The 14,731-nt window shown below is 51.5% G+C and overlaps 2 protein-coding genes across 5 annotated transcripts in view; both read right to left on the reverse strand.

The window, feature by feature from the left end:
- TAOK2 (TAO kinase 2) overlaps positions 1-13,879 on the reverse strand; it is an 18,233-nt gene extending 4,354 nt beyond the window's left edge. The window contains exons 1-16 of one of the 4 annotated variants that reach the window (XM_006914099.3): positions 13,007-13,872; positions 9,891-10,057; positions 9,634-9,705; positions 9,437-9,538; positions 8,877-8,922; positions 8,652-8,748; positions 8,383-8,496; positions 8,185-8,276; positions 6,052-6,145; positions 5,871-5,952; positions 4,917-5,084; positions 4,481-4,741; positions 4,130-4,291; positions 2,402-2,767; positions 2,110-2,313; positions 1,540-1,779 (exon numbers count right to left, since the gene is read on the reverse strand). In XM_006914099.3, coding sequence (XP_006914161.1) covers positions 1,540-1,779; positions 2,110-2,313; positions 2,402-2,767; positions 4,130-4,291; positions 4,481-4,741; positions 4,917-5,084; positions 5,871-5,952; positions 6,052-6,145; positions 8,185-8,276; positions 8,383-8,496; positions 8,652-8,748; positions 8,877-8,922; positions 9,437-9,538; positions 9,634-9,705; positions 9,891-10,022 — 2,232 coding nt within the window. In that variant the 5' untranslated portion in view covers positions 10,023-10,057; positions 13,007-13,872. Of the gene's footprint in view, positions 1,780-2,109; positions 2,314-2,401; positions 2,768-4,129; positions 4,292-4,480; positions 4,760-4,916; positions 5,085-5,870; positions 5,953-6,051; positions 6,146-8,184; positions 8,277-8,382; positions 8,497-8,651; positions 8,749-8,876; positions 8,923-9,436; positions 9,539-9,633; positions 9,706-9,890; positions 10,058-13,006 lie in introns of those variants that run through there. The other 3 variants (XM_006914096.3, XM_015591071.2, XM_025048264.1) reach the window with 3 other exon arrangements.
- Positions 9,927-14,731, reverse strand: part of TMEM219 (transmembrane protein 219) — a 14,804-nt gene continuing 9,999 nt past the window's right edge. Inside the window, exon 5 of the mRNA XM_025048265.1 lies at positions 9,927-10,057. The gene's annotated coding sequence lies outside the window, so the exon portion shown is untranslated. The remainder of the gene's footprint in view (positions 10,058-14,731) is intronic.

Below are 14,731 nucleotides of genomic sequence, written 5' to 3' on the forward strand. Positions count from 1 at the left end.
AGTAGTGGGAGATAAAGTGCTCAATGCTCTAGATTTGGACTGGGGAAGAGCTACAGTTGGTCACCTCCAGGGAGGCAAGGCCCGGGACTGGCGGGTTCGGGATCTCCGCCCAGCTAGAGTCCCTGGTGGTGGCTGGCGGGAGGCAGGGGGCCCCGGTCGACGCTGGCTCCGTGGCAGCAGCCGGGGGATACGGCTGGGCCGTTCACCACGAAGCAGGCCCCAGCTGGCCAGTGTGTGGATGGCCCAAGGAGGCAAGTGGGAGGCTAAACCCTGGCTGGCCCGTGCCAGGCGCCAGTTCCAACCCTTGCACAAAGCCCAAAACCTTGCCAATAGGGCTAGTGGGTGTCTGGCAGTGCGGGAATTAATCCGCCGAGGCCCAGGGACAGGCAGACGGCTGCGGAAGCCATCCTTATTGGTTTTGGGGTAGAGTGCAAACAGACCCCGGTCCCCCACAGCCCCACAACCCTGTAGGGCACGAAAGGCCATGGGTGATAGACGCAGCAGAGCCCATAACCAGAGCCGAGAGATGCCCCGGCGCATCCGAGGGCCCTGCTGCCGCACCCATTTACCACCAGCTGCCATAGCTGCCAGAGGTAGAGCCAGGCCTGGCCAGGCTAGGAGCCAGGCAGCCCCAAGGCCCAAAGGGACACCCATAAGGCCTCGGCGCCAGCTTAGACTCAGGACAGCTCCCAGTGCAGTGCCCTGGGCCAGGAGTAGGAACAGACTAGGGGGTAGGTGCAGAGCTGTACAAAGAAGTAAGTAGGAGGCACCCAGGCCCACCAGCCCTACCTCAAGGGCCAGGAGTGCAGCCTGCAGGCCACCTCCACCCTGGGCTGCCAGCAGTGGGAGCAGCAGTAGAAGTAGCAGGGGCAAGAGGCCGGAGGATGACCCCACTGCAAAGGAGAGGCCGGCTAGGAGGCCATGGGACAGGAGTCCAGGGAACTGGCTAGCAGGGCCTGGCCTCAGATGTGTTGGAGGAGGTTCAGGGGGGATGTCTGGTGAAGGACAGCCATCTCCAGGATCCCTCGGGGTCCTAATTGGAGGCCCCTCCTCCTCTTCCTCTTCTTCCTCAGGGACTGGTGTCAGTGCTGGACCCTGGACCCAGCCAAGCTCAAACTCCTCATCCAGGAGGCTTCCATCCTCCTTCCCCCACAACCTCCATGCCCCGGCTACCTCCTGGCCCGTAATGCTCCTTTCCTCAGGTGCCAGGGATGAGATTCTGGGTTCCTCTACCTCTTCCTCAGGAAGACCCCAAACTTCCTCATCAACCAAACTCCTATGTTTTTGTGGACTGGGAATAGGAGTTCCTGATTCTTCCCCCAATATTCTTTGCTCCTCTGGTTTCAAGGTGGTCCCTTCCTGTCCCAGAATCCTTCTCTCTGGAACTGCTTCCTCCTCCTCTCCCAGAATTCTTTGGTCCAGGACTGCCTCCTGGCCAGATGAGCAGGGTTGCTCTTCTCTAGGGGTGCCTGTGCTGGGTGGTCCCAGAGCCCCAGGAATGGGGAGCAAGAGGCCCGGGGGACGCTGGCCTGCACGTACTTTGAGGCTCTTGGGCTGCTGGCGAACCTGGGCCGCGTGCTTCTGCCGCAACTCCTGCTCACGCCGCTTGTTGTACTCCAGCTGGTTGCCCAGCTCTGTCTGGTGCTGCAGGCGGGTGAGCTCTGCTCTTGTGCGCTGTACGGCCTGGAGCTGCCGTAGCTCCAGCTCCCGTGTGGCCTCATGCTGCCGCAGCAGCAACGCACACTCCAAGTCCTTCTGTGTCTGTTTCTTGTTCAAGTCCTGAGGCAGAAGGGAAGCAGGGCCCAGAGCCTAGTCAGGAAGCCTTGTTGGTGTCAAAGAAGTGAGAGCCTCAAGACTCCTTGGCAGAGGGAGCTGAGGAATGTAGATGAGGGGTGTAAGGGAGCCAAGCTCCTGGCTGGCCTGGAAACAGAAGCCTAAGGGAACTCTAGCAGAGTCCGATGGGCATGAAAAGCAAAAGGAGTGTTCAGTTCAGGAGAAGCCAAGCCATAAAATAAAAGAGGGCACAGGGAAAAGACTACCGCAAGTGAGGCAAATAGTAAAGGGCAGGTGCTGGGATCCAAGAGGGGAATGGGGGATGGAGTGGCCTACCTCTCGCAGCAGGTCCTGGTCCAGGCTATGACGAGCCAGCAGCATCTTGCGCTTGTACTGGCGACACTGCAGCTCAAAGTATTGGCGCTGCCGCCGTAACAGCCCTGCCTCTTCCTCTGCCTGGCATTGCTGTAGCTGCTCCTTCTGCCGCAAAAGCCACTCAGCCTTCTCCCGCTTGGGTGTGCTGGGGTTCTCCTGGAGCTCCTGGGGAAGGGCAATGGGGAGAAAGCAGACTGGTCAGGACCTGCCTCGCCCACCACTGGGCCCCACCCACTACTGCAGCCTATCCCACCTCCTTTAACTGCTCTTTCCGAAGTTTGTAGGTTCGCTTCTGTGCCTCCAGCAGGGCAGCCAGCTCCTTCTTCTGCTGCCCAAGAATGTGCTGCTGGAACTTACGTTCCTCGGCCTGGGCAGCTCGTGCCTCCTTCTCACCGATTGCCTGGTGCCGCCGTGACAGCTTTTCTGCCTCAGCCCCAAAGCCAGCCCGCTGTGCCTCAAGCTCCCGTTGCAGCCGTGCACTATGCTCCTCACGTTCACCCCTCAGCCTCGACTCCAGGGCCAGCAGTTGTTTCTGGTGCTGTCGTCGCATCCTCTTATAGCCACTTAGCTGCTCTCGCAGAGCTGAGTCCTGCTCATGCTCCTGGATCTGACGGCTGACCTGGGGCAGGAAAGAGGATGAAAAGTGGGGCTTAGCCCTGGCCACACGTATTTTATTATGCTCTATAGAGGGAGAACATGGGTTTTAGACTCATGGGTTTAAATCTCATTTGGTAACTTCCTCATACATAACTTCTCTGAGCCTGCCCCCTCAACTAGATAATGGAGATACAATCTGCTTCACAGGTTGATGTGACTGAATAAGACAATAAAAGGTGCTAAGCATGAGTCCTAGTATAAACGTATGAACAATTCCAGATTAGTTCTAAAGAGTAGAGGAATCAGACAAACCTGAGCCCAAATCCCAGCCCTGCCACTAACTAACCATGTGATCTCAAGGAAGTTAAGGTTGCTAAGCCTTGGTTCCATCATCTGTTAAATGGGACAATAATACTGCCTCATTGGAGCAGTGGAGATTAAGTTTGGGCCGTGAGATGTTGGAATAACAAGAACACTGGGTCTGGATGTCCCCATCTGAAGTTTGACTTCAAGTCCCATTGTCAAGGGGCTGTATATCAGTGGATAACAATTAGTCTAGGTAGTCAATCCCCTGGAAGTCACAGACCTCTCTGCATAGAACCACAAGGCACCAAGCATCAGAGGATCTGAAGAGTTGTCCTAGCAAAACAACGAGCCACAGAGACCACAAGAACATACTAAACCAACCAGTAGTCTCTAAAAGAATTGTTGATGCATGCAGCTAAACAAGAATGTAATCTAAAGATTTATTAAAAGCATGGATAAAAAACTGTTTTATGAACAGTCTACCCACTTTTTCCTGTCAAATGAGAAAAACATTGCTATGACTTAATTTTAGGAAAGGACCAATATCCTGCTTATAGAATTTGAGAACCACCAAAGGTACTCTGGCAAGTGCTTTGAGCAAGCAGCTCCTCTGAGTCACAGCTGCCATCTGTAAAATGGGATCATACCCTCTTAGAAGCCAGAAAGATTAAATAATAGGCGTGTATGGGCCTGACAGCCAGTCATTGGTATGAGGTGGACACCTGAACACCACCCGTCCTCTAGGAGCAGTGAATCCAGCATACCTGTCATAATGCTGTTCAGGAGCACCATATCACAGGGATATGAAACACCTGGACGGCCAGGAGCCTAGGAAGGCACCCCAGGAGATGCTATTTTAGCCCAGCCACAAAAATGGAGTGAGTTTGCCAAGGCAGGTACACCCACAACAGTCTGCTAGAAGGGTAAGGGCGGAGGGAGAGTCGAGGTGAGAAGGTGAGACAGAAACTGAAAGTGAGGGTGGAATCAGGACTTACTACTCATGTGTCACAGGGAGAAAATCATTTATGGACTTAGATAATTTGGGGCCTCCAGGCCGAGGGAGGATGGCTACACTTACCAGGGAGGCAGTACGAATGGTGGCAAAGTGGTCCCGGTTGCGGCAGTAGGCCCGGCGGCGGGCAGAAGAGGTGGTAGAGGTGGGAGCTGGGGCTGCAGGCAGCTGGAGAGGGCCTGGGGTCATCTCTGGCTGATAGGGGTCATCATATAGGTTGTCAGAGCCCTAGGAGAGGGAAGGTGGAAAGGATGTCCCAAGGTTCAGGAATCACTGGGCCCAAAGAAGTTCTCTGAAGACCCAATCAGACTTAGAGGAGAGGCCATCATGTCAGGGAGGGAGAGCAGAGAACCTAGATGATTTCTAAGTGGGAGAGCTGGGGCTGGGCCCTGCTGCTCTCAGGCCTATTCTGCGTACCGGCAGCCGGTGGATGATGGAGCTATGGGAGGTGACTGTGTGCTCCCCCTCCTGCATCATGGCCATCTCCCGGGCTTCAGGGCCTTCCTCCTCCTCTTCCTCCTCTTCCTCTTCTTCTTCCTCCTCCTCATTGTCTGAGGCATCTGCTAGGCTGTTGACTGAGCTGCTCTGGCTGGAGGCGCTGATGGACATGCTGGGCACTGAGTGGCTACTCTCTAGACTGGTCAGCGTCCCAGCCCGGTGCATGTAGGGCTCCGCCTCCTGTAGACAGGGTGTAGGCTGTTGGGCAGGGAAGGGGAAGGACAAGGGGTACGTATATGGAGACAGTGCAAGGAGACAGTTGGTGTGAGGAGAGGTCAGGAAGGGGGACCAAGCAACTACTACGAGGCAAGTACAACATGGTGGTAAAGAAGGGTGGCAGGGTAAACTGGGTCACCTCCTCCTCCTCTGGGGCTTCAGCACCAGGGCCATTGGGTGCCTCTTGGAACAGTATCTTCTTCATCTTGCGGTACTGCAGGTTGTCCAGCTCTCGCACAGCATCCTTGGTCCTCTGAATTAAGTCCATAATGACTGTGGGTGGCCGCTCCCGGAGCACAAAGCGGTGCTGAGGGAAGAGAACATTGAGGCCTTCTGCTAAGTATTTCCTGGCCCCTAATATCCTATGGGTCTTGGTATTCCCTCTGGCCTGAGGCATTCCCCTGGGACCTGCCCACCATGAGTTGATGCTGGCCTTGTCCCAACCCCTCCTCCCACATTAAATTTTACCACCTAATCTCCACACCCCAGTCTTTTGTTCCTCTAGGCATGGCTGACAGGCAAGAATAATCAGGAGATCTGGATTCTAGTCCAGGTCTTCTATCAAAGTGCTGCGTGCCCTGGGACATGTCCCAGGCCTCTCTGGGCCCTGTAAGATAGCCCACAATCATAAAACAAGTAGGTCAAACTAGACAACCTACGTCAGTTCCCAACTAGGGCTCCTTAGGCCCCCATGGAACTGTGAAGGGAATGGGGCCCCTCTACTTTTAATAAGTCAAAAAATACCTAAGGGAAATCATACATTTACCCATGACAAGACTACACAGGCTTTTGGCTTGAATTACATCAGATCAGTGTGGTAACCCTGGTTATTGCACGCTGACCAGAAGCTCTGGCTGGCAATTATATACATCTTTGATTAATAAAAGATGGGAAAACAAATTATTAATAAATAAAAGTAGTCTAATAGACAAAATATTCCAAAACACAGAGTCAATGGGGCACTGGGATGGGGCTGGGGATTCATAAATGAAGTTCTTGTTGAAGGAAGAATTGGGAATCACTAATTTCACTGAAAGGTTTCTTGTGGCTCTAACAAGTTACCTAGGAGAATGCTAGGCTAGTGAGCCCTCACCTTCAGAAGAACCTCTGAGGTTGGTCTGTCTTGAGGGATTTTCTGAAGACAGGAGTCAACAAAATTCCGGAAGTACTCAGACCTAGAAGTCACAGCAGGGTGAGAGAGGGCTGTGGAGGGCATGCACCAGTCATCCTTACTTTATGGCCTAAACCCTTGGCCCAGGAATCCCTGGCCTTACCAGTGTCCTGATTGAAGCACAGGGGACTCATTCTGTGCAATGTGGTATAAGGCACTCATTGCATTCATGTTAAACAGTGGTGGTTTCCGTTCCGCTACAGAGAAAGGACAAAGGGAGAAAGTGAGAGGTGGCAAGTGGGAAGAGAAGACTGGGATGGAAATCAGAAGATTCCAGCTCTCTGACCTCCTTGCTGCATGACCTGGAAAAATTCACATAACCTTGATGTATTCTCTCTAAAATGCAATACACTTGTCCTCTCTCCTACACACAGTGGAATAGGGAACAAAGAAAAGAATACATGCAAAAGCACTGAAGGCAGAATAAAGCACATTCAGTTATCAGCTGACCTAATAATTTATTAGGTGCCAAATGAGAGCAAAAAACTTGCTTAATGTTATGGATGAAGATAAAAAAAAACAAGAGACAGGCCTTGTCCTCAAGGTACTTTCAGTCTAACAGGAAAGATTAAATAGGACTGAACAAGTAGTATCACTTCCAAACTGTTAACCGGAATAAGAGGGAGACAGGTAAACAGTTGGGAAGCTAGGCGTGTGGTGGGCCTTCAAGCTGATACATTTGCAGGAGATTCAGGGAAGGTCTTTTGGAAAAAGGGATATTGGAGATAGACCTTAGATTAGAAGTTGCAAACCAGGAGCCCCTTATGGCCCAGACGAATGTTCTGTTTATTTATGTTTTTGGTCTAAGCAGTTATTTTTTTATTAATTCTAACATAATTAAATAATAACAATCTAAATCTCCAGTTTCTCTTAAAAAATTAGATCTGGTGAATCGGAGCCTACATTCCTACATAACAACAGGCTAGAGCTAAGCATCAGCAACCTCCAGTTTGCCGGTCTTCTCCATATTGTTCTCTAAACCTGACTATGAATTGCCATTTATAATCAAGACTGATTTTCTTCTTAATACTAGAGAAATATTTCTCTGTACCCACGTCTCCACTCAAAACAAAGAATAAAATGGACAGCTTTAAATTTTTCATAAATCTGGCCTGCTTCACCTATCTGGTCACGCCTCAAATAGTAAATGTAGACATGCAGAGATGGCGGGAAAGGGCATATCCAAATCTCTGTCTTTGCACACAGGACACAATACAAATCAAGGCAAGAAAGTGGAAAAGTTCACAGCACACTCAGGGGTGGAGCCCATGAAGGGGAGAACCAGCCTTTAGGAAGCAGAGGCTTTAGCTGGTGTAAGGAAAGATGAAGATAGCTTCAGTCTTAAAGGCAATGGGGAGCCAGTGATGAGTCTGAGGGGGTGGTGAAATAACACAGAGTTTGGGCAGATCTCTGTGACGTAAGAGAGACTATAGTAGAAGAGGCTGGAGGTAGAAAAGCTCACTGCAAGTTGTTGATAAGAGTAACTAATAGCATCTCTTTTTTGGACTATTCTGTGCCTGACACCATGTAGGAGGCCTTACAAACATCTCGCTAAACAGCTGATGCAATAGGATAGGCTGGCAAAGATGAGAACCTTGACATGGCTTCAAGGCCTCATGAACTCACTCAAGGCTAACTCTCTGGCCTTATCACTCACTGGTCTTTGCATTACTGCAATATTCCAAACCACTGAAGCTAGTCTCAGCTCCCCACGCCTGCTCTTACCTGTCTGGAATGCTCTTCTCTACAGACTTTGAAAGCTAACTATTATTTGTCTTGTGGTTGTTTAGAAATCTCTGCTACAAAGAGACTGTCCTCAGCCTATGAACTAGGTCAAGTCCCTTGTTTTAGAATTGTACTATTTCTGTAACTCTCTCATTCAGATTTTATCACATTGAAAGAAAACATGCCTGTTTCTCCAACTTGAATATAAGTTCCATGAGGGCAGGAACTTCATTCACTGCTGTACCCCAGAAACTACTAGCATAGCACATGGCACAGTGGGAACTCAAAAAAGATTTAGGACTAGAGTACTGGAGATTAAGAGATGAATGCTATGAAATCTTAGATATAAACACCGACAGAATTTGACAGCTGCCTGTATTGGAGATCAATGGTAGAGTCAAAATGGGTAGGGGCCTGGAGACCTCTAAAGATGGTATGGTATGGGGATAGTAAGAGAAAGAGAAAAGGATGGAGAGAAAAGAGGATGAGAGAGGAGAAAAGACGCCCTTACCCAGCTCGATGCAGGTTATGCCCAAGGACCAGACATCCACCTTGCCATCGTACTGCCCCTCATCCATTGCCAGGATCACCTCTGGAGCCATCCTGGGAAAATGGTCAGGAAAAAGAGGGTAATCACTTGCCCAGACCCTGCAAACTCCTACTCCCAACATCTTGGGCGCTCTCTCCACCCACCATCACTCCCACTCACCAGTATGGGGTGCCCACAAAGGAGTTGGCAGGTGCCATGATGGATGCAGAGCCGAAGTCCCCCAGCTTCACCAAGCCTGGCTCTGACAGCAAGATGTTTCCAGCCTTCACATCCCTGACAGAAGCAAAGCACAGGGACAAAACATGCATCTCCGGAAGGCTGGGCAAGGGTTCTAGCACCAAGTTTCCAAGAAGGCTGTAGCCCAGCTGAATGAGGAGTGGTGTAGAGAGCACCCTCTCCCTCCCAGCCATCATCAGTGCTGCTTGTACCTATGGATCATGTTGTGGGAGTGCAGATAAGCCAGGCCCTGAAGGGCCCCATGGGTCACAGCTGCAATCTCCACCTCCTGAAGGGGCTTCTTGTGCACTAGGGAGGGAAAAACATCAAACTGAGGGAGTCCAAGGGTGGGACTGGACTAAGCTCCCATTAACCCTTCCTATACAGCTTCTCTGCTCTTCTCCCTTCCCCCACTTGTTGGACAAAGAGTTACTTACCTTCTAGAAGGTCAGAAGCTGAGCCCAGGCAATATTCCATCACCAGCTAAGGAAGGGTCAAGGGTCAGAGATCAGCAGAACTGGCCACCCCAGCCTATCTCTCACAGGTAGAGATCCAAAACAGAGAGCTTCCTTGCTCTAGCCTCCACTCAGGCAATGCCCCCAGGTTAATGATAGGGAGGAAGGACAACTGAGAAAATGAGGGAGTAGTGGGAGAGTCCCTAGAGTCAGGGCTTCCCCTAGAAAGAACCCGAGACATCACCACCACACCCATCTGAAACCCTTCAAAGCCCTTTTCAATCTCCATTCTCCTCCAGCCCATATGCCCCTTTTCCAACTGCTAACAGTCTATCTCACTCTTCAAACCAGCCTCTCCTTCTAGATGGACACTACTGCTCATGGGTTTGTCTGAGAACTAAAGAGGTTGAGAGGGACTTCCTTCTTCCCAAGATCCCCAAAACGGCACTCTGAACAGGGCCCACCTAATAGACTAGACCAGGATAAGGATGGGCTTGGGGCAAAGAGACAAAGATCAGGCCAGAGTCAGGGGGCCAGCTCACCCATGCCGTGTGTTCCCTCAGGTAACAGCCCCGGTACTGAATAGTATTGGGATGCCGGAGCTTCTGTAGAAACCGAACCTCCTTGATGATGTCCTGCCACTTCTGGGAGGCCGTCAGGGGAAGGAGAGGCTTACTTAGCCTGCATCTTGAGGCTGGGGTCTCCTGCCTCCCACCTGGTTTTATCAAGCCCAACCGACCTCATTTGACTGCTTCCCGCTGTACGACATCTTCTTGATGGCCACGACCTCACTATTCCGGACATCCCGGGCCTAGAGGACCAGACCAGAAGGTGGTGAAGGCTCCAGTGAGAACTGGGAAGCAGAAAGACTTGCTGGCACGGTAGGAGAGAGCAGGAAAGGCTGGTGTGGCAGACTAATGTAGAGGGTTGTTTGGAGGTACACAAAGAGAGAATATAGTTCCTATCCCCAGCCCACCCTCCCAAGCTCCAACTCACGAAGTACACGGCTCCAAAGCTGCCATGGCCAATTTCTCGGAGGTCAGAGAAGAGCTTTTCGGGGTCATCCTTGAAAAAGAGCTCAGCCACATCGGGGTCCTTCAGGCTCCCGGCCCGGCCCCCAGCTGGCATGGTGGCCCCTGAGGGCCCTGAGAGTGGGGCCTGACCTGGAGAATAGAGATGGGACCTTCAGAGCAAGGATGGGGCACCCTCAGAGGGAGGAAGGGGCCCCTCAAGTTTCTGCCTTCTCCTCTCCTAGTTCCCTGATGAGGGGGAGGCACTGCTGAAGAAGGGCAGGGGGAGATTAGGAACAACATCAAAGCTCAAAAAAAAAGAAGTTGCCCTGGCAACCAGAGCACGGGGGCCGAGTCCCTGGAGTCCCTAAAACTGCTAGAAGACTGAGAGCTAAGCATCCTCACCACCTCCCGCAGCCTTCAACAAGCTTCAATTCTCTACAATCCTTACTTCTCAAGAATAAAGGATTCTGTCTCGCAGCCAGAACCCCAGATCCCCAAGTGTCCTATCCCACAAGTCCCATTCCCCAAATATTTCCAGGCATCTTTTTGTTCCCCTTGATGTTGAGGCCCCCTCCTCCCTCAACCTCTCACACTCTAAGAGAGCAGGAAATGGCCAGGCCGGAGGCAGTGGAAATCCGGCCATTGTTAGAAGTGGGTACTAGCCCAGAGGGGCCAGAAGACTCACTCTCAAACCTGTGGCGGGGAGATCTAGAATGGGAAGGAAAATGACAGAAATGGCATCTGGCTTTGGGGGCCTCTCTTGTGATCTGGACTGCCTTACTTGTCTAGTCCAATTGCATAGGCTTCACATACAGGTACAGAACATTTGCCGTGTACAAATAACATTTACTGAGCATGTATAGTAAGCACCTTACATGCATTATCTCTCATGCAATCCTCACTAAAACCTTATGAAGTTATTACTATTAATACTATTTTGCAGAAAGGGAAACAGGCTCAGAAAGGTTGTGACCTCCTCTAAGCTGGTCTTCTACCAACTATACTTTCAGAACAGCCCAATGAAATAAGCAGGGCAGGATCATGATCATTGCACAGATGAGGTCACTGGGGCACAGAAAGGAAAGAGGACTTCTCCAAGGTCACAGAACAGGAACTTCTCTCCAGTTAGGCCTGTGTGCTCATTACACTCTCACCAACTCAGTCCCCTTCTGTAAGAAGCCTGCCCTGACCACTGCTGGGGGAAAGCTCCTAGAGTACCCAGCCAAACACCTAGAGAAAGCTCTTGTAGTACATCAGAGCCCAGACCCCCGAGGGGATTCCAGGCCAAACTCCTAAGTACTTATTGGAATTCTGGCACAATGAACCTTCAACAGAGCTGGACTCCTAGGGCAGAGTTCTAGCTCCTTAAAAGCGCCTTACAATTTAGCATGTAATTATATTCTGTCCTGCATTGTTTCCTATTGTGTTGTTAATTTTGTCTCCTCATACCAACTGGAAGCTGGAGGGCAAGGAGCAAGCCCTGCTCTCCAGTGGGCCCCCAGGGTGCAGAGGGCTCAGAATAGCCTGGGAAATTGATTGATTGCCCTCAGCAGCTTCCAGGCTGCTCAAAGCAGGTTTTTTTCTCCATTCTCCTGCCAGCAACCCTGCCGAGCACCCCTCACCCCACCGCACACCCACACACAAAGGCAGGTGCTCACAACTTGCCAAAGGAATCTTCTTGACCTCTTTACCAGCACCCAGCCAAGAAAGGCAACCCAGGACCCCAGGCCACATGTAAGGGATACCAGCAGAACATCACATGGGGCCTCTTCCTCAAATAACATCAAACATTTGATCGATGGCCAAGGTCTATGCTAAATCATAACCACCTTCTAAAATGAACCACGTTATCTCTTTTACAGATGAGGAAACCCAAGTGTGTCTATCTCTAAGCTACACTACCAGTAGTACATCTCATCAGCAATGTACAGCAAGAGAGCTATAAGTTCCTTATACTTGGTCTTCTCTTCAGTAAATCAGATTACAGCATAGGGCTACTGTGAGATTTTTAATGGGATCCCATACTTAGGAACACTATGCAGACACTCAGCATATGGATTTTTCCTTTCCTGCCTCCAGAGTCACCACAACAATGCTTTAATACTTTGGGGATCATCCTACCCCAGCAGGTTGGCTTTAACTGTGAAGAGACACCACTGTGGCTATCATTTGTCAGGAGAAGAAGCCCTCTCAGGAACCCAGGCCAAACACGGGAATCATGGTAAAGATGAAGGTCACAGTGGAAAGAAAAAACCATGAGACAGAAGGCAAGAGCCAGAGCCTCCCATCAGGAAAAGCTTCTGAGTACAGCCCTCCTAAAAAGGAAGCTCTTCTCCCTCCCATTCTTAAATTTCACTCCAATTCAAATTCTGATTCTGCCACTGACTGACCTTGGGCAACCTCTCAGGGCCTCAATATTCTCAACTGTAAAATGGGAAGGTAGTGATAAAAGAGAACTCCCACGCACAGGGTGAATGGCTGGGGAAAGGGGGTCAATTGAGAGAATGGATGTACACTTTGTAAATGACAGATCACTCGACAAATGTATGAGATTATTTAAATCATCACAACAAGAGACTAGAAGGTATCTACACTGCTGGGGAGGAATAATGCCAGACACCCTTAAACACAAATGCACACACACATTTCCTTGAAAGGACAAGAAACTCACCAGACCATGCCTAAAAAACAGATAAGCAGACCCACCATGGGGGCCACCATGCCTCTGCATGGGAATCAACGCCCCAGAGCCATCAGGAAAAGAGTTATAATCATGAAGAGGTAGCTGTGAGGGGCAAAGTGAACAGAGGAGATCAGAAGGGTACAAACCCATCTGGTTAGTTCAAGCATCTAGGGCGTGACTGCCAGTGACATTAAAGACCCTGTCACCTGAGGTCCCATCAACCAGCATTACGAAGGGAAGAGAAAGGGGAAGAGGGTGGCAGCACAAGGCAAGGCTAGCCAGAGGCTGACCACTGGCCCAGCTGGGCTTCCCCATCCCGAGGGGAGGGCCTACCCAGGCCCAGCTTCTGAGAAAGGAACACCCTCTCTTCTCAATGCTAGACACAGGGACCCGCGCCCCTGCACCCCGTGTCTCACCTGGTAGGGGTCACTATGGTGCCCCAGCGCTTCCGACTTCTCCTGGGGTCCTCCAGCGGCTCTGTCAAGCAGGGAGAGGGGCAAGGAGACCTTTCCCCTTGCCACCTCTTCCTCAGCTTTCGCCCTTCCTGAGGGGCGGGCCCGGGAAACCTCCCCTGGAGGGGAGGGGGTGAAAACCTGATCTGACCTCGCGGTCCAGTCCTCCTCCTCGAGTGCGACAGTTGCTGAATCCCGGATTTCTGATTGTGGGGTCTGAACCCCAGATATTTGAACGTGGGAGGCTGAGTCTGATATTTGAACTTGTGGGGACTGAACCCCAATAATGGTGAACGTAGGGGCCTGAACCCCAGATATTTGAAATCCTATAAAACAGAGCCCCAGGTTTAGAGAGGTTGAAATCCGAGCCCTGGATATCTGGAATCTGTGAGGCTGATACCCAGGTATTTGAGAAGCGAGTGGTCAAGCCTGGAAATTCGGGACCGAAGGGCCTGAGCCCTAGGTCTTCGGCCACCGACAGGGGGCCCACCCCTAGGACGTCCGGCCAAACGGCCCCTCTCACGTCAGGGTCTGAGGGTGACAGCCCCCACTCCTGCCCCAGCCTCCTCCCTTTCCCCTTTTCTTTCCTGAGGGTGGCTGAAAGATTGCAGCTAAAGGCGGTCCCGGCGCACTCGCTCCCTGTCCCCTTCTTAGTCTCAGCCTCTCTCCCCACCACAACCCGGGTCTCGTCCCGGTCTCCCTCTCCCTCTTCCTCCCAATTCCAAGATGGAGACCGGGCGGGAGCGCGCAGGCGCGGTAGAAACGCCGGTCCAAAGGGGGCGGGGCCCCAAAAGAGACAGCCCCGCCCCTCTCTCCTTACTGCCGCGGCCAGAGATGGGCAGCCGCTGAGCCAGAGTGCGCGCGCGCCCCGCCACGCGGACCCTGGGTAAGGAGAGGCGGGCAAAAGGGAGAGGCTTGGAGGGGGAGGAGCACCGCGCACTGTCCAACTGGCGGTAGAGAGGACTGCGGCGCATGCGCCCGCCCCGCCTTAGTGGTGAGCCCAGGCTTGTTGCTAGGGGAAGCAGTGAAGGGGCGAGGGTGGAAGGAAAGAACTCGTGAACTGCGCCTGCGTACAGGATAGACGTTGGGAGGGGTAAGAGGAGGCTGGTGCTGGGTGCGGAAAAGGCGGGAAAATGGACTGCTGTGATTAGTAAGCAGACAGCCTGGACGTGGGCTCCCAAGTTAAAGGAATCTTTGCTGGGTAAACTCAATCTGTCAAATCCCTTAAGCAAACTGAGGCCTTTCACAGTTGCATGACCTGCCCAAGGTCATACTGCATTAAGTCAAAACATTGCCATGACTATACCCACCTGACTATCAACTAGCTGAAATCGACGATTTTATTTCAAAGAAGAAAATAAGACATAAAGTGGCAGAGGTGGGATCAAAACCAAGTGTTTTCCAAAGTCAAGTTACAACCATGGGAAGGGCTGCAGTAACCCATGCCCTATGCCAACCTCTATCTCAGACTTAAGAGTCAGCAAGGAAGCCCTCCAAACCTCCCCAGCCGTCTACCCTAAAATTCTCAACTCAATCCAATCCCCAATAAACACCCTGGGCAACATTGGGCATGAAAAGCCTTTTATTTCCCCCCACATTCCAGCTCTCCACTTTTGGTAACATCTCTTCAAACTCAGAAACAAGGCCCAGAAACTGATTCACACCTGGAGAGAAAGAAACTAAAACAAC

Source organism: Pteropus alecto, unplaced genomic scaffold, assembly GCF_000325575.1.
Source record: "Pteropus alecto unplaced genomic scaffold, ASM32557v1 scaffold44, whole genome shotgun sequence".
Lineage (NCBI taxonomy): Eukaryota > Metazoa > Chordata > Mammalia > Chiroptera > Pteropodidae > Pteropus > Pteropus alecto.